Source organism: Carcharodon carcharias, chromosome 4 (genome assembly GCF_017639515.1).
Source record: "Carcharodon carcharias isolate sCarCar2 chromosome 4, sCarCar2.pri, whole genome shotgun sequence".
Taxonomy (NCBI): Eukaryota; Metazoa; Chordata; class Chondrichthyes; order Lamniformes; family Lamnidae; genus Carcharodon; species Carcharodon carcharias.
In genome coordinates, this window is record NC_054470.1 from 31,514,153 (window position 1) to 31,538,736 (window position 24,584).

General features: G+C 43.7%; 1 protein-coding gene across 2 annotated transcripts; it reads left to right on the forward strand.

Annotated features, from left to right (window-relative positions):
- The first annotated feature begins 10,552 nt into the window (after positions 1-10,552).
- On the forward strand, positions 10,553-24,222 carry LOC121277506 (probable gluconokinase). 2 transcript variants are annotated; one of them, XM_041187075.1, is made up of 5 exons: positions 10,553-10,665; positions 14,951-14,981; positions 19,779-19,865; positions 21,723-21,766; positions 23,392-24,222. In XM_041187075.1, the coding sequence occupies exons 1-5, from the start codon at positions 10,628-10,630 to the stop codon at positions 23,738-23,740; spliced, it is 549 nt and encodes a 182-aa protein (XP_041043009.1). In that variant the 5' UTR covers positions 10,553-10,627; the 3' UTR covers positions 23,741-24,222. The 2 variants fall into 2 exon arrangements, with proteins under 2 accessions (XP_041043009.1, XP_041043008.1); XM_041187074.1 differs by lacking the exon at positions 10,553-10,665 and adding an exon at positions 12,450-13,007.
- Positions 24,223-24,584: the final 362 nt, after the last annotated feature.

A 24,584-nucleotide genomic window follows, 5' to 3' on the forward strand; every position in this document is an offset into this window, starting at 1 on the left:
CCAAATGGGAACTTAGCAGGCCCTCAAGATTTATCTCTCCCAGCCAGTTCCTTCTGAGAAGACTCGGTCCCCTGCCTGACATTACAAACAGGGGGGTAATTTTGCAGACTGTTCCTCATACTGTACCTTTCGGTCTTAATTCTTCACCCATGTATGTTCTCAATTTAGTGTCCGAAACTTCCAATCTTAAAGGATGGGTTCCTTTATTTAAGTATATGAATGTCTGTTCTCCAATGATGGACGTCTACACTCCAGTATCAATTTCCATCTTAACGGGTTGTCCATTGACTATAATGACTACTTGGATCAGCTCAGTTCTACCCACTTTCAGGTTATATAATGAATGGATGTCTGATTCTATTTCTTCTGCTTCTTCCATGAGACATATTTCATGATTTCTCCCTTTGTCTTTAAAATCCTTATGTGACCATAGCGGTGACAGAAAAAGCATTCGATTTATTTGAAATGTCGATTGCCCACTGGATGCATTTCTCTCATTCATTTTGTGGTAGTACTTTTCTATAGTACTGCTGTTGTTTACTGATCTATACATAGGGGCATTTCCCGTATTTCTGTGGGGTCCGATGTTTTTGTGTCTTTTGTTGCCAGTCTGTCCCGCCCTACCAGATAGACAGCGCCACTTTGTGCATCTCTTATAGCTTTCGAGTTTCTAACAGCACTGTCCATGGCTGTGGCTAATTCTAATGCCTTATTGAAGCCTAGATTAGCCTTTGGATAGTCTCATCTCTAATCCCGCATATCAGTCGGTCTCTCAACATATCACTAATGGCAACATAGTCAGCTATTGTCCCCTCTGGAAGCCTATTCCTTGAATTGAACTTGAAGCGCTGCATAGTGACCGAGGACCTTGGTCTCAGCTGGTCTTTTACAATTTTTATTAACTTGTTGAAAGTCTTTGAGTCGGGGATGTTAGGTGACGTGAGGCTGAGGATCAGCCCATATGTTTTGCTCCCGCATGTGCACAAAAGAATCAACCTCTTTTTTTCTTCCCGTGATATCGTTAGCAGTAAAAAAGAACACTCGGCATTCAACATATTGAGACCAGTCATCTGAAATGGATCAACACACCTGAACTGTGGCATCGTGAACGACTGCAAGGTGAGTGCGCTTCCAATGGCTTCCCAGTTCATGACAAATTCAGGTGTTTGGCTTACTGTGGCTTTCTTGACTGCCATCGATCGATTCATGTTTTGCCTTCCATAGAGTTGCCCTCTCTCTAGGGTCTCTTATCATTTTCTGATAATAGCCATTTTCTTGCATGTACCACTTTAAATGTATTGCCGCTTTAGGAGTAGTCACTGCTTTTTTTAAAACTCTGTCTCTGCAGCTGTCGGCTTTACTCTGCTGTGTTTCACGCTCTTTTTGAGTTTTGGTGGGATCCCTGTGATTGCGATTCTGCAGGGGTTTCTTTTCTTTTCTCTTTTTTCAAATTTAAAACCGCATCACTGCTTTCTGCTCTGATTGCCATCTATTTTATAATATAAGCACAGATTCTCTTTCTAATGTTTTGCTCACCTGTCTTGTGGATTCTCACGCAGGGGTTGTACAATTTTGCTATTTTAATCCTCGTTGCCAGTTTTATGTCTCGACTCTATGGGTTCACTAGTCAAGTAAACTCGAATTGTATGACATCATGTACACTTGTTAGTTGATGCTCACTATCAGTAATGGAGAGACACCAACATGAGGATAAACTGTGATTGTTTATTGCAACAGAAGGCAGAGCATTAAATCCTTGCGTGTTCCCACAACGACCTCCAGCTCTAGACTTACAGTTAACCAGTCGCTCGCACTGTACAGTGATTGGTCAGCACTGTTGCATGGTTAATCCACCTGTATTCTTTTAAAGGTACATGGGTACTCCACTCTACCACAGCAGATTTTCACGCCGTATCATTCTAAACCCGCCACATTACCTGCTGCCCAGGAAACATGCCGTTCCTATGGCGGGCAGGCTCTCATTCGCCCATCATGCCATTACCTTGCTGCTTCCGCATGCTGGGAACCGTATTTAAAGTCTAGCCGCGTGCACACATCTCAGTGCTTCCAGCTCACGACTGCTGCAGGGAGGATGTCCACGAACAGCAAAGAGACTGCAACCCTCAGGTTTAGTGTCACATACTGGAATGCCTTTGGATGCCTTGCAGGCCCGCTGTGATGACCTGTACCCCTGCTCTGGCCGCAGGATGGGCAGCAGCATGATTAACCAGGCTTGAGATGTGGTGGCAGCTGTGGTCAGTGCCAACACCCTGCAAAAGAGGACAGCCACCCAGTGCAGAAACAGGATGAATGATCTCTTCCTTTCCCCCAGGTTAAGTCACTCTTCTCACACCCTCACCTCACACACTCACAAACCCATTACACATTCACAGGGATGTCACTCACTGTCAGTTCATGGGACATCACCATTCACTCTCTCACACACAACTTCATTGTCCTCATCCCGTCCATGGGACCATTCACTACCCACACATGCCAAGCATACTTATCATCTGGCCAGACAGGCATCCTGCTTACACTCTCTCCATCTCTGTTCATGCAGGACAAGCTGGCACACAACAAGAGGGAGAGGTGGAGAAATGCCCGAAATCAAGATCCTCACGGACTATCAAAACAGCTGGCTGGCAATGACTGGGACCGGTCCTGTGCTGACAGTGAGATTGGTGCTGCTCTACAAAGTGAAGATCCAGCAGTGCAACATCCATCAGACAACCATGCTGTGAGTGATGTGTTCTGTTTCACTGCCACTGCCATGCACTAATTATCTCCCCTTGCTTTTGCAGGCACATCTGCCAAATAGCCGACAGAGTTCATGACCCAGGGTCTCCAACCAAGCTCTGAAGGAACCTCTGAAGAGGAATCAGAAGGCATCCTCCTTGAAGTCCCATCACAGCGCTCACCCACACCCTCCATGAGCCATCAGCGCAGAGCCACACATCTCAGTGGGGCCTAGTTTAGAATAGCCTTGGGATCACAGACTGGTGAGCACATCGCACTGTCTGATCCACAGCAGGCAGTAGCAGGGGCTTCCTAGATGTCCGGCACTCAGAAGACTGCTAGAGGCCAGAACGTTGCTGAGTCCAAGTCAGGTGATGAGCTTCTGGGCTTGGTCATGTCATAGTTGCTGGAGCTGCAAAGGCAAGCTCGGGAACATCAGGAAGGGATGTCCAGTGCACTCCTCAGATTGCAAGGCACGATGGAGGAGTCCGTCCACCTTCAGACTGAGGTGATAGTGCCGGCATCAGGAATTTGTGACCAACTGAGAACGTAGGAGTCATGCACACTCCCTGGAAAATGTGCACAGACCTGTAGGATGCGTTTCTGGTGGTCACACACCAGCTGCACATTCAGTGAATGGAAGCCCTTGCAATTGACATAGTTGACCATGTGTTGTGATGGAGACCTGAGCGCCATGAGTGCAGTCGATGGCAACCTGCATCTGTGGGAAACCCAAGGTCTGGGCAAATTCAATTGCTCTTGCATCTTGGCTGTCCTGGTCCCAGGCGAAATCCACAAAGTTGTGTGCCCTCGCAAAGATGGCATCCGTGACCTCATGGATGCATTTGTGGGTGGAGACTTGTGATATCTCACAGAGGTCACCTGTGGAGCCCTGAAAGAAGCCACTGGCGTAAAAATTGAGCGCCGCTGTCCTTTTCACAGCCAATGGCTGTGGATGCCCTCCATTTCCCCGTGGCACAAATTCTGCAGTAGCTGGCAGATGTGACCGAACAGTTCATTAGACATGCGCAGTCTTCCGAGACACTGGTTCTTGGTCATCTGCAGGGATGAAAGGCGGCATCTACAGACACTGAGTGTCGTTAAGTGCTGACCAGCGATGGCTCACTGTGGCTGTTCAGCAGCATGTGTGGGAGCCCCAGCCACCCCTTCTTCCTGACATTGCTGCTCCTCCCTCTGCACAGCCATGTGCCTCAGTTGCTCTCTCCTCCATCATCTTTGCTCTCTGTACATTACAAGGCATACAGCTAGGTCAAGAGGCTCCATGATCTTGATGTAATCCTCCTGCAGGATGAAAGAGAGAGAGACACATGGGCTAGCATGGGTGCATTAAGAACCTGTCCTGGTTAAATGTGAAGACCCCTTAACACGCCGCGGAGAGTGCTGGCCATCACTTGGATGGCCAGAGATTAATGCGCTGCATCGCTGCCCAAAACCACACCCAACTACTCCCCACTTCACCCAACCAATTGGCAGCTTTGCCCATTGGACTCTCAGCTCAGGCACAGGCATTCTCCTGAGCTGCAAAGCTACACTGTTAGCTTGAACCATCGGGGAGACTGGTCCAAACTGGGATGATGGTATTTCAAGGGGCTGTGAGCGCCTCCACCAGTGACTGCTCCACAGAGAGCTTTAGCAAGGAGATTGTACAACATGCACAGTCGTCCAACTGTTCTGCAGTCCATTAAAACGCTCATTGCTTTGCTATCTATGTTCAAGGGGTGAAAAGCTCTGCCAGGTGCATGTCGCTTATGTACAGTTGTGAAACCACACCCACGTGCTTGGATGATCCAGCATGGGGGGATCGATTCTGGTGAGATGTGCTTATAGTGATACGCAGATATATTACAATGAGGTTCCCGACATCTGACAGTGGGAAACATGGCCCACCGCTGACAGGCACAGCAGACAATTGCAAACTGGTTTCAAACATCATGAACCCGATCTTTGGCCTTCTCGTCATGTTGTCCACTCACGTCACCAAACAGGCTTGACGCCATCAGGCATGGAAAATTCCACCCGATGTTTTTTGAGTGAAATGTTAAACCAACACTTCAGATATCCTTTCAGGTGGACATAAAAGATCCCATGATACTTTCCAAGACAGAGCAAGGGAATTCTCTTTTGTATCCTGGCAATATTTTCCCCTCAACCAACATCACTAAAAACAGATTGTCTGGTCATTATCTCTTTGGTGTTTGTGCAACATTACTGTGTGAAAATTACCTGCCCTGTTTCTTACATTACAGTAGCTATAGCTCAAAAAGTACTTGTCCGGCTGTAAAGACTTTGAGATGTCTTGAGTTCATGAAAGCTGCTATATAACTGAAAGTTCTTTTGTTCTTTCTTGCCATACCCTTTTTTACTTTTTTTTTTGATCAAGGATGCAACCCCCTCTTTAATATGACCCCACTGCTATTTCAAGCATTTTTGATTCACCCGACACCACCCCCTTGCTTTATCTTTTACTACTGTTTCATTGGCTGCCTCAATTTCAATACTCTCCTTACTCATCTAATCTATCTCCATCTGAAATCGCATCTGATCATTCTCCCAGTTCTAATTCCAATGTCTGAATTGCCTAATTAAGCATCACGCTAAAAGTATCACAGTCACCTTCACCACAGTGTCTTAACAAAGCATGCCTGCTAACCTTGCCTGTTACGTCTAATGCAGAAAGAAAATTTGAATCTGCTTTATCCATCCATGGGGGTTTTTGTTAAAAGAAGTTTTTACATCTTCTCCCTACTGGGAGATGCTGCCGCTCTGTTTAGCAACTTCCTATGCAATGTCACTCGGATCAGAAACTGAACAGAACTATGCTTAAACCTCAATCCATCACTGCTCAGTTGCACTGAGTGTTAGCCTAAATAATGTATAGTCTATTATTCTAAAATATTTCTTGAGATTATGTCCATAAATCAAAAATGAATAAAACTGGGTGGTGAAAGTACTGCTCAAATGGTAGGATGTAGGTTTGTATTGCTATCTCCCATTATATTTGTCCCCTGAGTGCCATGATCTTAAATGTGTAGATGTAGAGACACTTCAATTGAGTTAAGCATCCAAATCTAAAGGAGAGTAACTCATTTGTATCCCCTGTGGTTGACAGGCCCTCAGCCGTGTCCGACCCATCTCCTGCGCCTCTGCCCTCACACCTTCCCCTCCATCCCAGAACCATGATAGGGTCCCCCTTGTCTTCATTTTTCACCCTGCCAGCCTCCACATTCAAAGGATCATCCTCCACCATTTCTGCCAACTCCAGTATGATGCCACCACTAAACACATCTTTCCCTCACCCCCTGGTCAGCATTCCGTAGGGCCTGTTTTCCCCCGGACACCCTGGTCCACTTCTCCATCACCCCCAACACCTCATCCCCTCCCACGGCACCTTCCCATGCAATCACAGAAGGTGTAACATCTGCCCCTTTATCTTCTCCCTCCTCAGCATCTAAGGGCCCAAATGCTCCTTTCAGTTGAAGCGTTGCTTTACTTGCACATCTGTCAATTTGGTTTACTGCATCCACTGCTCCCAATGTGGTCTCCCCTATATCGGCGAGACCAAACACAGACTGGGTGGCAGACTGGGTGACCGCTTAGGAGAACACCTCCGGTCTGTCCCCAAGCATGACCCAGACCTTCCAGTCGCTTGGCATTTCAACACACCATCCTGCTCTCATGCCCACATGTCCGTCCTTGGCCTGCTGCAATGTTCCAGTGAACACCATTGCAAACTGGAGGCACAGCACCTCATCTTCCGATTAGGCACTTTACAGCCTTCTGGACTTAACATTGAGATCAGGCCATGAACTCTCTTCTCTATCCTCATCCCCTTTTTTCAGTCCCCTTTTTTCCACATCCATTTTTATTTTTTATCCATCTATTTCTATTCATTTATCTGTGGTTTTATCCCTTTTTTATCCCCCCCTTCTATCCCATTTTCTATCCTTTTCTCACCACCACCACTCTCTTCGCCCACCCCATCCCATCCCCTACAGGGCCATCTGTTACTTGTTGCATGATGTTCTTTCACACAATGCTACCCTAGTTCTGCTATTATCACATTCTGCTTTCTTACCTTTATGCCACTATAACTTTTTTAGCACTAACCACTACCATTAATACTCCCTTTGTCCTTCAGTTCATGACATCTTTGTTAATTTCTCCTTTGTCCCCACCTATCACTGGCCTTCTATCCAGCTTCACCTGCCCCACCCCCCACCTTAAACAATATAAATTTCATCACATTTCCATTTCTCTTCAGCTCTGTAGCTGACTTGAAATATTAACTCTGTTTCTCTTTCCACAGATGCTGCTAGACCTACTGAGTTTTTTCAGCATTTTCTGTTTTTGTTTCAGATTTCCAGCATCTGCAGTATTTTGCTTTTAACTCATTTGGTTGTTATGCATCAACCAGACTGTGAATGCAAATTCTCTTCAAGAATGCACTTGTCTTCAAGAAATGCCTACCTTGAAGAAGTTTTACTCTACTCTCCATCAGGATTTTCGTATCTCTCTTTTGCCTTGTTCACCTTCATTGCTTTCCATTTCTCTCCTGGTGTTTGACAAGGTGGTTAGTAAAACCTGCTTTCACATATGTATTTCCTTTCTCAGTGACTGTCTCCATCTCCGACTTACCCCACGTGGATTTCAACTGAAATTCCATCCCTCATGTTTCGAACCCACCCAGGATTACAGGTACCTCCGGGACATACAACGCTCCTCGGACTGCTGTTCCTGTCGCATTCTGAGATCCACACTCAGTGCCATGCGCCGCCATATGAACACACTCGACCTCTCCCTCCAGCAGCACCGCCGCACCCTTTTTCAAAGCTGCGCGTGCCCCCAGTTTCATTTTATTCTTCGTCTCATCCGACGCCTCAACAAGAAACTTTTTCTCTTTCTCTCAAGTGCTAAGGACTGCAAGCTCCAACAACTCATCGACACCAACACCCATCTAGGACCTTCCAGCCCTGCCTGTCCCTCTGTATCCATCCTGTCTTCCAGTCCCAGCCCCGGCCATGTATTCACCATACACCCTGACCTGCCCCTCTCCGACGCTGAACGTTCAGTGCTCAGTAAAGGACTTAGTTTCATGCCCTTACGCCCTCATCTCAATGAATTTCGGGCTCGGCACGATGCTGAACTCTTCTTCCGCCACCTTCGTCTCTGTACTCACTTCTTTGGGTAGGAGTCCTCTCCCCATTCAATGGATCCTTTTACCCACCTCCAATATTCTCCCTCCACCTGGACCCCTCCCTCTGGATTCTTACCTTCTCTTGAACTTTTCATTGAGTACTGTCGGCATGACATCAGTCATCTCAATTTCTCTGCTCCTCTCACCTATTCTAACCTGTCTCTCTGAACTTACTGCACTCCGTTCTCTCAGGTCCAACCCTAACATTGTCATCAAACCCGCTGACAAGGGTGGTACTGTTGTTGTCTGGTGCACTGACATCTACCTCACAGAGGCTGAGCGTCAACTCGCAGACACTTCTTCCTACCTCTCCCTGGACCATGACCCCACCACTGAACATCAAGCCATTGTTTCCAGGACTGTCATTGACCTCATCTCCTCTGGAGATCTTCCTTCCACAGCTTCCAACCTGATAGTCGCCCAACCTCGGACGGCCCGCTTCTACCTCCTACCCAAAATCCACAAACAGAACTGTCCCGGTAGACTGATCGTGTGAGCTTGCTCCTGCCCCATGGAACTCATTTCTCGTTGTCCTGACTCCCTTCTCTCTCCCCTTGTCCAGTCCCTTCCCACCTACATCCGTGATTCTTCTGACACCTTACGTCACATCAACAATTTCCAGTTCCCTGGCCCCAACCGCCTCCTCTTCACCATGGACGTCCAATCCCTCTACAGCTCCATGACCCACCGGGATGGTCTGGTGGCTCTCCACTTCTTCCTCGACCAGAGGCCCGAACAATCCCCATCCACCACTACTCTCCTCCGTTTGGCTGAACTTGTTCGCACACTGAACAATTTCTCCTTCAACTCCTCTCACTTCCTCCAAATAAAAGGTGTGGCAATGGGAACCCACATGGGCCCCAGCTATTCCTGTCTCTTTATGGGGTATGTGGAACATTCCTTGTTCCAGTCCTACTCCGGCCCCCTCCCACAACTCTTTCTCCGGTACATCAATGTTTACTTCGGTGCTGCTTCATGCTCTCATCTGGACCTGGAAAAATTTATTAATTTTGCTTCCAATTTCCACCCCTCCATCATTTTCACATGGTCCATCACTGACACTTGCCTTCCCTTCCTTGACCCCTCTGTCTCAATTTCTGGTGATAGATTGTCCCCCAATATCCATTACAAGCCTACCGACTCCCACAGCTACCTCGACTACAGCTGCTTACACCCCGCTTCCTGTAAGGACTCTATCCCATTCTCTCAGTTCCTTCGCCTCTGTCGTATCTGTTCTGATGATGCCACTTTCAAAAACAGTTCCTTTGACATGTCCTCCTTCTTCCTTAACCGAGGTTTCCCACCCACAGTGGTTGACAGGGCCCTCAACCATGTCCGGCCCATCTCCCACGTATCCGCCCTCACACCTTCTCCTCCCTCCCAGAAACATGATACGGTCCCCCTTGTCCTCACTTATCACCCCACCAGCCTCCGCATTCCAAGGATCATCCTCCGCCATTTCCGCCAACTCCAGCATGATGCCACCACCAAACACATCTTCCCTTCACCCTTCCTGGTGGCATACCATAGGGATTGTTCCCTCTGTGACACCCTGGTCCACTCCTCCATCACCCCTACTCCTCAACCTTCCCATGCAACCGTAGATGATGCAACACCTGGCCCTTCACTTCCCCTCTCCTCACCGTCCAAGGGCCCAAACACTCCTTTCAAGTGAAGCAGCATTTCACTTGCACTTCCCTCAACTTAGTCTACTGCATTCGTTGCTCCCAATGCAGTTTCCTCTACATTAGAGAGACCAAATGCAGGCTGGGTGACCGCTTTGCAAGCATTACCCAGACCTCCCTGTCACTTGCCATTTCAACACTCCACCCTGCTCTCATGCCCACACGTCCATCCTTGGCTTGCTGCATTGTTCCAGTGAAGCTCAATGCAAACTGGAGGAACAGCACCTCATCTTCCAACTAGGCACTTTACAGCCTTCCAGACTGAATATTGAGTTCAACAATTTTAGATCATGAACTCTCTCCTCCATCCGCACCCACTTTCTGTTTCTTTCCCCTCCTTTTTGTTTTTTTCCAATTATTTATATAGATTTTTCTTTTCCAACCTATTTCCATTATTTTTAAAACAATTTTTCATTGTTTTATCTCCACCTTTTAGCCTTTTTAGTATTCCTTCACCCCACCCCCACGAGGGCTATCTGTACCTTGCTTGTCGTGCTTTCTACCCTTAGTTAGCACATTCCTTAGATAATATCACCACCTTCAACACCTCTTCGTCCCAACACCCCACCCCACCCCTCCTTAAACCAGCTTATATATCACCCCTTTCCTATTGTTACTTAGTTCTGTTGAAGGGTCATGAGGACTCGAAACGTTAACTGTATTCCTCTCCGCCGATGCTGCCAGACCTGCTGAGATTTTCCAGGTATTTCTGTTTTTGTTTTTGTTTTGCATTTCCAGCACCCGCAGTTCTCTGCTTTTATCTCTGTGAATGCAAATTTATTGATTGAGCTGGGATTTAATATTCCCTGTAATGCAAGATATTGCTGGCATGCTGTAAAAGTCTGCTTGTTGATAAAAAGCTGTCAAGGTGCAGTGCTGCTGAGAAATGCCAGCTCTCCCTGGAGAATACAGCGAGAAGCTAAGACATGCACCTTGGAGCAGGAGATCTCGCGATATTTGTGTGTCGGCGGGCGGAAGGACCCGGGAGATGATCCTGATCCTGATGGGGGTCAGCGGCAGCGGAAAGTGAGTCCCGTCGCCATTAGTCAATCTGCGGGCCCCGGGCCGGCGGTGCACCAGCAACTGGGCCCCGGGCCGGCCTTGCACCAGCCACTGGACCCGGGCCGGCCGTGCACCAGCCACTGGGCCCCGGGCCGGCCTTGCACCAGCCACTGGACCCGGGCCGGCCGTGCACCAGCCACTGGGCCCCGGGCCGGCCTTGCACCAAACGCTGGGCCCCGGGCCGGCCTTGCACCAAACGCTGGGCCCCGGGCCGGCCTTGCACCAAATACTGGGCCCCGGGTGCACTCCTTCACCGGGGAAGGGGAAGGGGAAATGGGAGGGTCAGGAAGGAGGGGGAACTGCTGGGGAGGGTGGAAGGTTGAGGTAGGTCAAGGGAAGGAGGGAGTGAAAGAGGGAATGGTGGGGTCAGGGAGGGGGTAGAAGGGAATGAGGGGCCAGGGAGGGAATAGAAGGGGATGGGGTCAGGGAGAGGGTACAAGGGGATGAGGGGTCAGGGAGGGGGTAGAAGGGGATGAGGGGTCAGGGAGAGGGTACAAGGGTATGGGGTCAGGGAGGGGGTACAAGGGAATGAGGGGGTGGAAGGGAATGAGGGGGTGGAAGGGAATGAGGGGGTGGAAGGGGATGAGGGGGTGGAAGGGGATGAGGGGTCTGGGAGGGGGTAGAAGGGGATGAGGGGTCTGGGAGGGGGTAGAAGGGGATGAGGGGTCTGGGAGGGGTTAGAAGGGGATGAGGGGTCTGGGAGGGGGTAGAAGGGGATGAGGGGTCTGGGAGGGGGTAGAAGGGGATGAGGGATCAGGGAGGGGGTAGAAGGGGATGAGGTGTCAGGGAGAGGGTACAAGGGGATGAGGGGTCAGGGAGGGGGTAGAAGGGGATGAGGGGTCAGGGAGGAAGTAGAAGGGAATGAGGGGTCAGGGAGGAAGTAGAAGGGAATGAGGGGTCAGGGAGGAAGTAGAAGGGAATGAGGGGTCAGGGAGGAAGTAGAAGGGAATGAGGGGTCAGGGAGGAAGTAGAAGGGAATGAGGGGTCAGGGAGGGGGTAGAAGGGAATGAGGGGTCGGGGGTGGGGTAGAAGGGAATGAGGGGTCAGGGAGGGGGAAGAAGGGAATGAGGGGTCAGGGAGGGGGTAGAAGGGGATGAGGGGTCTGGGAGGGTGTAGGGGATGAGGGATCAGGGAGGGGTTAGAAGGGGATGAGGGTTCAGGGAGGGGGTAGAAGGGGATGAGGGGTCAGGGAGGGGGTAGAAGGGAATGAGGGGTTAGAAGGAAATGAGGGGTTAGAAGGGAATGAGGGCCAGGGAGGGGTTAGAAGGGAATGAGGGGCCAGGTAGGGGGTAGAAGGGGATGAGGGGTCTGGGAGGGGGTAGAAGGGAATGAGGGGTCCGGGAGGGGATGAGGGGTCAGTGAGAAGGTAGAAGGGGATGAGGGGTCAGTGAGGGGATGAGGGATCAGGGAGGAGGGTTGTGGGGATAGGGAGGGGGTTATCCCCAATTGGAGATGTGGGGAAGGTCCGGACAGGGATGAGTGATAGTGGTGAGAGGGATGAAATGGTGAGGGGTGGGTTGGGCAGCACTAGGCAGAGACAGAAGAGGCCTTGCAACTGATTGTCTTGGCATGGACACTTCTAAAACTGAAACAGAAAATGGTGGAAACACAGCACATCAGGCAGGAGCTGCAGAGAGCGAGAACAAGATAATGTCTCACGTCAATGATCCCAAACTAGCTTCTGTTCTCCCCATAGATCCTGCTGGACCCCGGTATCATTGGGGATGTGGCCGACCTGCATCCGAATCACTATAGAAACAACTGTTTATATTTCGAGTTTGTGGATACTGGTTAGAGTTAGACTTGGGGAATAGGACTGGTTAAAGTTAGAAACTTTATTTTCATTATTACTGGATGCCCTCATTCAACACTACTGAATGGTTCAAAACTAGTCAGGTGGTGACGTTAGTTAGCCACCTTAGGGGACAACAGATACAGCAGTCACTATCTAGAGTGTGATTAAGAAAATGTATTGCATTCATTTTTTAATGGGATCTGTATAAACATGATAGTGAACCGTGCCCTGATTTTTTTCACTTGGTGAAAGCCCAATTATGGAAAATGGCAGTGAGATTTGTGCCTGCTGAAATTGCACATGAGCTCCCAGTATCAGGATTGCTGCTTCCTGGGAAGTTGCCACTGTGTTGTAGAAACTTGTGCATTACTGTAAGATTTGAAGGTCTGCAGCAACTTAAAATGACTCGGAATCAGAAATCACTCGAAGTTCTTGAAAGAAAGATGTGTTATGGTTTAGAATGGATCAGAGATTTTCAAATTTACAGAAAAATATTTAAAGCCCCTACAAGGTAACAGGAGCCAGTCATACCTTTCATGAACGCACTAAATGATACATCTTGATAACTTACCATCACTGCACCTGTACCCTAATCCAGAGTTCTGTGTGGAAAAAAATATATTAAATCAACTCCATGTTCCTTAAAAGTGAATTTGTCAAATTTTAAACATACTAAAATAAAACCAGAATGCACGTGCAGGATAAAAAGAACATTATAAAAGGGTTGTTATTATTTATGCAAGTTATGAAGTAAACCTGTATTGTTCACTTGTGCATGTAACTCACTTAAGACTAGATTTTTGGCACAGTAATTTGAATGGTTAGAGAGCTGGTTTTTAGTCTATTCAATGCCCTTTGTTAGTGACATTTTTAAAATATGAATAGTTTTTAGAAATTACACATCATGTAAGTCAAATCTCACAGGAGTGCTACAGTAAAAACTTATATTTATATTGTTCCTTTAACCTAATAAAACATCCCAAAGTGTTTCACAGGAGGACTATAAAAACAAAGTACTACAACAAGCATGTAAGGAGTTTTTAGGCCAGATGACCAAAAGCTTGTTCAAGGAAGAAGGTTTTTAAGGAGTAACTTAAAGGAGGAAAGCAAGGTCGCAAGACAGATGATATTTTAGAGCTTGGGGTCTAGGCAACTGAAGGCATAGCTACCAATGGTGGAGTGATTAAAAGTGAGGATACACGAAAGGCCAGAATTAGAGGAGTGCAGATATCTTGGAGGGTTGTGAGGCTGGAGGAGATTACATAGATGGGCGGGGGTGAGGCAATGGAGGAATTTAAAAACAAGGATGAGAATGTTAAAATCAAGAGATTGCTTGAGCAAGAGCCAGTGTAGGTCAGCGGGTCTTATTTTTTGACAAACTTGCAGGCAACACTGCTTGTGCAGTGATTGGTGGGCATGTCAGCTGTAATGTTGGGTGCCTCAAAAAGCAGACTGTAAATTCTTAAAGTATGTTATGTTGGAAGTAAAATCATGACTTGGCTGATTTGGCTATTTCAAATCCAAAATACTTGCAGAACTCTAAGTTTGCAAATAAGTACAATATGGCATTATCTCCACAGCAGAGTTACAATAGCAAAGTGAAAAATGATACTCTAATACTTTGTATAAAAGGCAGTTAGCTTGGATTCTTCCTTTTTAAATAATTTGTTGCTGCGCTTTGCAAGAAGGTGGTATACTATTTAAGTTTTCAAAACATGAGATTTGCATTTTTTTAAAAAAATAAGAAGTAATAAAACAGTACAAACACAAAAAACTGCAAATGCTGAAAATCAAACAAATCTGGTCAGTCTGATTCTTCAATGTCATTTACATCAAAGGATAACAAATATTCTGAATGTCAAAAAGGGAAGTAGTGAGTAGTCTATTACTTAATTAATCAAATGTACACAATGACTGAATTCTTAAAGGAAATGTTTACATTGATGCATCCTTTACTGCTTCACATTTTGGCATTATTTGTGGCTGCTAGAAGTGCAAATTTTGTAGAGGTCTGGGATGGTGCATAGCATGCGAGCATGGATGTGAAAAGTGACTCACAATTGCAGTTTCAGAAAAAAATTTTGAATGAGAATTTTTGCTGCTTATTTTGTTTGAGAGGATTTCCTTTTTTAATGCACAATGCATCAGCCATAGTGACTTTCCAGCTGGTCTACCCATTTTTTTGTGGGGAAAAATCAGGCTTCATGTTTCCCATCACAAGGATCGGTTTGGAAACTCACCATCCTAGGTTGTATTGCAGTACGTTTGTGTTTCAGTATATTGTGCGAATGCCTCACTCTTTGTTGAAAATTTTGTAACTTTAAAAATCCCTCCACGTTGTACAAGTCACTTGTATGTTGACATTAAAAAAGTGTTATAAAGATTCATTCAAATATACACTAACAGACCTTTGAACAATAGACTTACTTCATCATTATACTCTTTCTTTCCTAGGACCACTGTGGGTTCATGTCTTGCAAATAAGGTACCTGTCTAACAATTATTAAGAAATAAGATAACATTTTTCATTCCATTTACTGTCAAAGCTTTTGCCTCAACTCAATTTTGACTTTTTTCAATGAGCAACTTTGTTAATCTTTGAGCTGTCTATTGCTGCAGAGATAGAAGAAATTGTAAGATTGGTCCAGCTCTGTAAAAGTGAACATTCTATTGGTAAATCTCTGCAATAATAAGAGTTTTGCAAAGTTGAGAAGCCTATGTGAAGGACAGGGAATTATAGTATGGGATACCATCAACATTGAAATGAAATGATGCAGTAAATTAAAATTGAGTGATTAGGTTACACGAAGCTTGGATTTAAAATGCTTGAGGATTGTACTAAGAAAAGCACAAGGAATGTAATGGCTCCACAATTTTAAAAAGCTTGAAGGAATGAATGAGTATAAGATTGTAGTGAGTCTTGAAGGTGGAAGGCCCAAAGAATAAGTATTTGTAGCTTCTGAAGATGAAGAGCTGCATTAGCGATAGTCCAATTGCTAAAGCAGTTTGAAGGCTAGAACTACTAGATAACTCTCCTTTTTATCCTGAGAAGTTGTTAAAAGACACTTTCTAGAAATGGGTGCAGAATTCAATGTCTTTTTCTTGTGGTTGAGGAGTGATCCACAAAGATGGTGGTAGAATTGACGCAGATACATGTCTGAGGGGAAGGTGGCACAGGAATGCAAAATTTCCATTTGGTGGAATTCTGACATTTAGAAATGGAATCCTGCCTTTTTAATTTTCTTCTCTAACCTCTGCCTCCTCTCGACTGCCACAACCTCTAATATGACCAAAGCTGGGAGGAGAGAGTCTCAAAGTCTGGAAAATCTCTGTCAATAATTTTTGCCAGGAATAGGCTTGGGGGAGCAGCCACTCATCCCACTGAGAAGCCGCACTCTGCTGCAGGCTACTTGGTGGCGCTGTGGGTTTCAGCAGGCAGGGGGGAGAAGGAACAACGGAGTCCGAGTCTCTTGAGTTTCACAGGCCAGGGCAGCGGGAGCAGCAAGTCTGGGTCTTGGCTGTGCTCATCAGACAGAGGGGTTGGGAAGAGGGACTGCTGAGTAAGTGGAGGAGAGGGGTTGGGGAGACAAGCTGCTGCTGTGAGTGTGGGGAGGGAGGGAGTTTGGTAAGGGGTGGCTGTTAAGGATTGTTGGGTGGGGGGAGGGCTTCGGGGAGAGGAGTCTGTGTGTGTGTATGTTGGGGGAGGAGCTTTGGGAAGAGTGGCCGCTGAGTGAGTGAGTGAGGGGAGAGGGGACTGAAGGGGAAGCGGTTGCTGAGTGTGTGTGTGTGTAGGGGAAGGATGTTGGAAACAGGATTTGTGTATGGTCGGGGGAGATGGGAACCTGGAGAGCTTGGCTGAAACCTACATGAGTATAAAAAATAATATTTTTACAAAGTGCTTTGAAAACACCTTTTTATTATCTTTAAATATATTCTGAATGTTAACTTTGCTCCTTTTAATGCTGTTGTATTTTTGCTGGCTTCTGGAGTCATGTTAATTTTTAAGAGTTTTATACCTACATGAGGTGTGAACGTCAATCGCCCTTGAGAATGTGATGGAGAGTTAAAATGTGGTCACATTGGAAAATAGTTTGTGAAGCAGTGCCAAAGTCCTTTGCTTTGTTTCGAATCTACATAATCCAGCAAGGTCATGTCCTGTTGTTAGTATGGACTTCATCCTATATTACATGCACTAACTGCATTGAATACTGAAATGCTGAGTTCACTTTGGTAATTTGATGCAAATTCATTGGTTCATAGTCTGCATGATAAAAGAAGGTAAACATAAGGGAAAAAAAAACTAATGTTCCAAACCACTTGCAGTCTAATAAGTTCACCTAGTTGAAGTGGCCTAGAAGCATTTGCATGTCACTACAGATCATAAAAAGTGCTATAATTACTATGATTCCTTATCACAAAAAAAATTCAGACCTTTTAGTCATTAGCCACACTTATCCCTGTTGCAATAAGCCAAACACAGGCTCCCAATTGTAAGTCGACCATTTTTTTTAATTTGGAGGACGTTTCTGGGCACAGACCTGCTGCTGTTCCGCAACAGCTGGGCAGTAGGTTATCTCTTCCTTGCATCCCTGATTCCCAATATAAGGTCATGCTAGATGTTGGGACTGCATTCTTGTTCGAATTTGTTTCATTACTTTAAATGCCAGAGTACACATGTAGCATTGTAACAACCCCAGAATCAGGTCTTCAATGGGATATCAACTATATGACCCAGTATGAGTACATGCGTGTTTAATGAACTCATTTCAATGTGAGATTTCAGGCACATTACCCCGCACAATCCAGCATGAGTGCAACATATTGTGGTTCATTCACGACCCTTATGCTAATTCTACCTTTCACCTAGGTGCTCTCAATATCCACTCATCATTCGATTGCCATGGTTATAAGGCCCACTTAAGCTCTTCCATAACCTTATTACTATAAATATAGTGACCAGTTTAACACCTCCCAGAACATTAAGCATGAGCTGTGGGGATATATAGGCCTGCTTCACAGTACATCCTAAGTTCAGCAGAAAGCTGTTTTAACTCATTGCATGAACTGTTTTAACTGATCCCACAAACAGCCCAGAACATCAGGGTACATAGGCAATGAGAATTGTTATACCTGCCTTAGGGCACAGCTGGTGCTGGGGGTTGTGGGGGCTGGGTGACCAATCGAGTCCACGAAAATAAAGTGCAGTTCAAGCTTTGGCAGATGCAGTGTATTTCAGGTATCCAGTGTCAGGATGTGGGACCAGAAAAAATGACCCCAATGAGTCAAGTTACATCTTATGTAGTTCTATTACCTCAATCCTGTACAAGGATAAAATATGGCAATATACGCAATGTGAAACCCAAGTTAAACAATGAGAATTACTCCTTGTCTTGGTATTACTGTTGGATGCATTCAGGGTAAAGGCTACAATCCCTCAGATACAGGACAAATCAATTCTTGAATTTTTGTGCCCTTCTCTGTAAGAACTTTTAACACGAGTTTGATGTATGGATGAGGATATGCACTCGTGAGATTCACTGACTGATTATTTTAATGCATTGGAATGGTTTTTAATACACATTTTAATTAAAATTAGATCTCTGTGATAGGGTAATGTTCTTTTTATTGTTATTCTTACTTTATATGTAATTTCTTAATAAACAAGCAATGTAACTTGTTTTAGAGAAATGAATGAGCAAAGTAACCTGTTCTGTGAGGTTCAAGTAAATAAAAACACCTTTATTCAAGTATGCCCGGGACAGCACCTGATGAACCAAGGGAAACTTCTCAAAATGTTATAGTTTGCAACACCTTTTTGTAATTCATACTTCCCAGTATTACTGCTAGACCTTGTTGGCATTTGCTAATGCCTACAGTAACTTGATAACAGCCACGAATGGCTGGTTATTCAAACACATTCTTCACCTAGTGAGTTTCTTTGACCTACTCAGCGAGACAATACATAAAGAGCAGAACAAAAATAAAAATACCTGGAAAAACTCAGCAGATCTGACAGCATCTGCGGAGAGGAACACAGTTAACATTTCGAATCCATATGACTCTTCAACAGAACTAAGGAAAAATAGAAAAGAGGTGAAATATAAGCTGGTTTAAGGGGGTGGGGGGTGGGACAGGTAGAGCTGGATAGAGGGCCAGTGATAGGTGGAGATTGCCAAAAGATGTCATAGACAAAAGGACAAAGAAGTGTTAATGGTGGTGATATTAGCTAAGAAATGTGCTAATGGTGTGAGTTTTAGTAAATACCTTGTCAATTCTAAAACACCAGGAGAGAAATGGAAAGCAATGAAGTTGAACAGGGCAAAAGAGAGGTGGAAATCCTGTCGGAGAGAAGAGCAATACTTCAAGGTTTTTTTGCTTTCAAAGATATCCCCAAATACAAACATGAGCATAATTAATTTGGGTGGAGTATTAGCTCTTAATATTTTTGCCCCCTTACCCATGGCATGCATCTGCTAGTCCTGTGCAGATATGTTATTGAGAGGCATCCCCTTCAGTTTTCCCTCCCTGTGGAAAAGCACCTGTTGTCCAGTTCACACTTCTGCACAGTGAGACAAGATATCCTTTTCCCAATCCAGGATGCTTTTTCTTTTTATTTGCTATGTCTTCTGTTATGTGTTTTACAGCATTTCTTCCACTGCTTCTATATCAAGCAGATCATATATTGGGTTGTTTCCATAATGAACACTTTTTTTTAATGTGAACAGGTCGTTAGCCTAACCTGACTAATGTGTACTCAAAGTAAATTCATCACCTGCATGGCCTTCTGAAAATGAAAGTGCACATAACAGTTGCACTTCAATTTGCATTTTGGCAACATTTATAGACTGATATCAATATACCAACAGGCTAAACAGATAACTTCACACCCCCAATCAAGTGTTTCACTAGAATTTCTGATTAGTAGAAAAATCAAGCATCTATTCAGATTCTACAATAATTTGGTTACCATATTTGTATATTCAAAGTCAGAACATTAACTACAACGCAAAAAATGGGCGCTCGCATGCCTTTCCCAAATTCAAATTCCTATTTTGAAACCAAAATCTTATTTCTCTTGAATGTTGAGTTTTACTGATCTCTACAAGTTACGTGATAGGGAATAAACAAATCCAGGTGACTTCTCTACCACCGCTACGGTTAGATGAAGTGGAATATTGACAGCATTCATGGAAAGATCTATAACTGGACTATCCTATCTTGCAATAGATAAAATAAAATGAATAACAATGAGTATCCTGAAGTTTTTTTTAAATTTTAATAGTTGGGATGGAATTTCTATGATGCTGACGACTACCATTCTAAAGAAAACAAAGAAAAAATGGTTAAAGGAATACCGCTGGATGATCAGGTATTTTAACTACCCCTATCCAATCACTAATTCACACTGTTAGAAATACTGCAGTTAGCACAGTTATGTTTTTAACTTGACAAAATGAAAAAGTATTCATAAATGTGTATATAATATATATGTAGTTTATTTCCTATATTTTGTCAAAAGGTTTCCCAAGAAGCTGCACTAATAAGAGTTACTGCCCTTATTGGATGGGATTTTAATTTGGCTGCAGGTCCTTCCTGTTTACTTTTTTCCAGCTTTTAAGTTTAAGATTTGAAAGCAAGAGTGCAAACTCAGTGCACACCTCAGTTCAATGTTGATACATTTTGATTCCAAATGTTGTCTTCTCAAATGAGTAAGAGATTCCACTATAGTGAAATTCTGAGTGCATTTATCAAAACAAAAACATATTGTTACGCACAGGACACAGAATGGCTCTGATCTTGACTGGGGCAGGTTTGGGGAACATTTTAGGAGATGATTAACAGGCTTGAACCTTGTTGGACAGGGCATCTCCAGAGGAGGCCGAAGGCCAAGAGTAGCTGGGACCCTGAAGTTGGGTCAGTGTTCAGGTTGGAATTGTGGTGATCTCTGATTCCAAGGATGGGTGGCAAACCTGAGAGTAGGGGGAATGGTCTGATGGTAGATAGGGAAGCAGGCAAACTTGGTGGGCTGAAAAGAAGTGCTCCTGTTCCTCTTGGACCACAAGCACTTGGACCTTCCAGAAAGCAGTTCTCACCTCCCTTTGGCTGCCAGAGTTCCTGAGGCCTGAAAAACCTGGCTGGCCAGGAATAAACTGTGACATATAGCCTCATTCTAATACTTAAGTGCCTAGTCCACCTTCTGCAAGTAGGTTGGTTGCCTACAGCCTGTGTTGCCTCTGCTAGAACCAGAAATGGGAAGATTTGGGTCAGGTTTGAGATTTTTAGGATTTTCATATCTCACCCCACCCATACCTAACCCCAAAAATTTCCTAACATCCAATATAAACTTGAGGTGGAAATTGTAAATCAAGGGAAATCTTGTGTGTGTTTGATATTGTTGTTTAACCTTATTTAAAGCATTGGTTTTCAAACAGTTTTCTGCTGGTGGAATCTCTGTGCTAGTATTGCTATAACCCTGGAGACCCCAGTCAATACCAGCATTCCTAAGGAAGCCTCTCCTAAGTGTGGAAAGGCAGTGTTAGTTATGCAAAGAAACTTAGTACCATTGTTTAAGAAAATGATATTATACAATAAAAATAATTTTGTTAGTAAATTAATATATTAAAGTACACAAATCTGTTAACTGAACCCTGACATCCGTTCATGGAGATAGCCGGGTTTGGGGACCCCAATTTAAATGTGATGATTTAGAATAACTTTGCTTGGTGAAACAGAATTGGGAATAATAATTCATTGACTTATTTAATGTGTGAGATATAAAAGCTTTATTACAGTGAAATATTAGAATGTGCACTTTGTGCAGAATTAATAATTAATGTAAACAGCTGGATGTAACAAGGCTTCTTTTATTTATAAGTCTCTTCTTGAGTGTTGCCATAATTGTGGCACAGTGCTGAGGTGCACCTTGGTTTTCAAAATCTCAGCTGGCTGTCAGAGGACGACAGTGTGAGTGGTAGGAAAATTTCAAGAATGAATTGACTTGGGAGGCCTCTGTGCATCTTCCAGCCTCCAATTATAGTGACATTATGGGAGGCCCATGTCACCTGATCATTATTCCATTTTGAACTTGGGCACACTACATGGAAACTTAAGGAGAGAAAATAATATTTTTAGAAAGGAGTAGGTTGGAGAAATAAAGGAAGATTATATATAGAAGACTTCTACTCTCCTTCCAGTTTCATAAGACATCTGTTTTTGTTCCTCATAGGACAGAATCCCCTGGTTGTGCACTTTGCAAGAAATAATAATGAGGTAAACTGAAATTAAATGCATCTTTTATCAATCATCATGATAGACTTTTATCAACTGTAGTGATGGAAATAAAGCAAACATTACTAAAAATAATACAATTTCATCTTATGTATCAGATCAGATGTGCAATATCAAGTAATAATATTGGCTTTAGTCTGATAAAACCAAGTAATGAACAGACTTAAACAAATCACAATGACCAAATTTCAGTGAATCACAAGCAGCTGTTTAATAAGTGCATTTGAGTTTCCATGCAGTTGGAATTAACTGATTCAAAATTGTTTTCAATCTCAAATTTCTGACATTGATACATTGGAATTAACAAAATGTTTCAAGGAATTCCATTATTCAGTACAGGTTTAGAAAATGCAATTGATAATTATAATGGTGCTTGAATCCACACATTTTAAAACTTTTCCACACCACAGCCCTGAATTACATGGGGTTGGATTTTCAGATAGGAAAACAGAAAATTAGGGTTTCCTGAGCAACCTGCAGAAGTTAATTGCAGGACATCTTTTAAATTTTCCTGACTTGTTCCACCCAACAGTTAACCAGATAGCAGGCTAATATAAAAATATAAAATTCTGGAAATACACAGCAGTCAGGCTGCATCTGTGGAGAGAGAAAAACAGTATTAATGTTTCAGGTCAATAACCTTTCATTGGAATTGGGAAAAGATAGAAATATAATACGTTGTAAGCAAGTGGTGGGGAGAGAGCAGGTGTGGTGGTGAGGGTGGAAAAAGAACAAAGGCGAGATTACATGATAAAAGAGTTGGTGGTGCTGAGCCAAAGGGAGCAATAATGGGATAAGTTTTTTTAAAAAAGGTGTCTGTAGAGGAGGTGTGAATGGCAGAATAAACAATTGCCTAAAAGTAAAAACAGGAGAAAATAGAGTAAAAATCGGCAAAGAAGAAGAAAACAAAATGAGATTAGAGATTACTATTTAAACTGTTGAACTCTATGTTTAGTCTGGAAGGCTGTCGAGTGCCTAATTGAAAGGTGAGGTGCTGTTGCTTGAATTTACATTGAGCTTTGTTGGAACACCTCAGGAGGCCAAGGACATAGAGGTCAGCATGAAAATAAAGTGGAGAATTAAAATGACAGGTGACCAGAAGCTCATGGTCATGCGTGCAGGCTGAATGGAGACGTTCCGCAAAGTGGTTGTGTGATTTGCATTTGGTCTCCTCAATGTAGAGCAGACCATATTGTGAGCAGCCATCATTGCCATCTTCGTCTGCTTCCTTCTTCTGATTTTAGTCACAAAACGTCCATCCTCTTGCCAGCTGCTTTACTTGTTTGCCATATACCTTGATGGTTGCTTAATTCACATGGCTTTTGGCCAATTTCAACTTATTTTTACACAACATTTAACCCAAATTTTGGAATTGAATTTTTGGTGCAAATTTAGTTATTGGATTTGGTGTTAAATCTGATCAGAAACTTACTATAATTTTGATACTGATATACAATAATTCTGTAATGCATGGTAAAGCCTGAGCAAATATAGACTTTAGTGAAAAATCTCCCACACAGTTACAAATAATTCTGAAGTTATTTGTGATTTATACTACCATGTTCCTAATGATGAACGTAACTTTTAATTTTTTTTGTTAACCACAGGGAAAAATCATTTGGAGTAAATATGATTCTTGCGTGCTCTTCTCTGAAGAGAATCTATCGGAGACTCCTGACTGATGTGCAGAGTACTGTCAACACAGATTCAAAACAGAATCAGGAACGATCACAACTTGGCTGCAACAAGGAAATCTTGTTTGTGTATCTTCATGGCTCCATAGAATTGATTACCAAGAGGCTGGAGAGTAGAAAAGGACATTACATGTCACCTTCTTTGTTACAGTCTCAGTTTGACACTCTGGAACCACCAGAGGGGACTGAGAATTTCATTGATATTAATATTGAGAAAAACATTCCAGAGATAGTGGCTGAGATTGAGAAAAATCTGGGTTAGAATCTTTGATTTTTAACAGGGCATCAGAAATAAATTACTGCAACCTACTGGTGGGAAAATATGTTCCATGTCAGTAATTTGTTGTTAGATAGCACAAGCATATCTAGAAAAACAACAGTGGAATCGAAAAGCATTTTTCATTGATAAAACCTCAATGACAAAATGGCAACACAGCGCATTCATCGAGTAGTCCAATATGCTACCAAAATTATAATAGTTTATAAATTAAATACATATAAGTGATAATAGAATTGGTAGTTTCTGGCTATGATAGCAGTATTTTTATATTTATTTTTAAAATTGGCATGGTTTTAAGATTTACTGTGTAAATGTTCAGACCTAATTTATCCAGATATATGCAGAAGTGGTTTGCAAATCATTAGATTAATCAGAGACAAGCTCAATGTAAAATTTTTTTGTAAATAAAAGCAAACAAAAGTAGCATCAATAGGCATATAATAAAAAGAACCTGTAGAAAAAAATCACTGCAGTCAAATCTGATATAAAAGCAAAAAACTGCGGATGCTGGAAATCCAAAACAAAAATACTTGGAAAAACTCAGGTCTGGCAGCATCTGCAGAGAAGAACACAGTTAACGTTTCGAGTCCGAATGACCCTTCAACAGAATTAAGCAAAAATAGAAACGAGGTGAAATATAAGCTGGTTTAAGGGGCTGTGGGACAAGTAGAGCTGGATAAAGGGCCAGTGATAGGTGGAGATATCCTAAAGATGTCACAGACAAAAGGACAAAGAGGTGTTGAAGGTGGTGATATTATCTAAGGAATGTGCTAATTAAGGGTAGAAAGCAGGACAAGCAAGGTACAGATAGCCCTAGTGGGGGTGG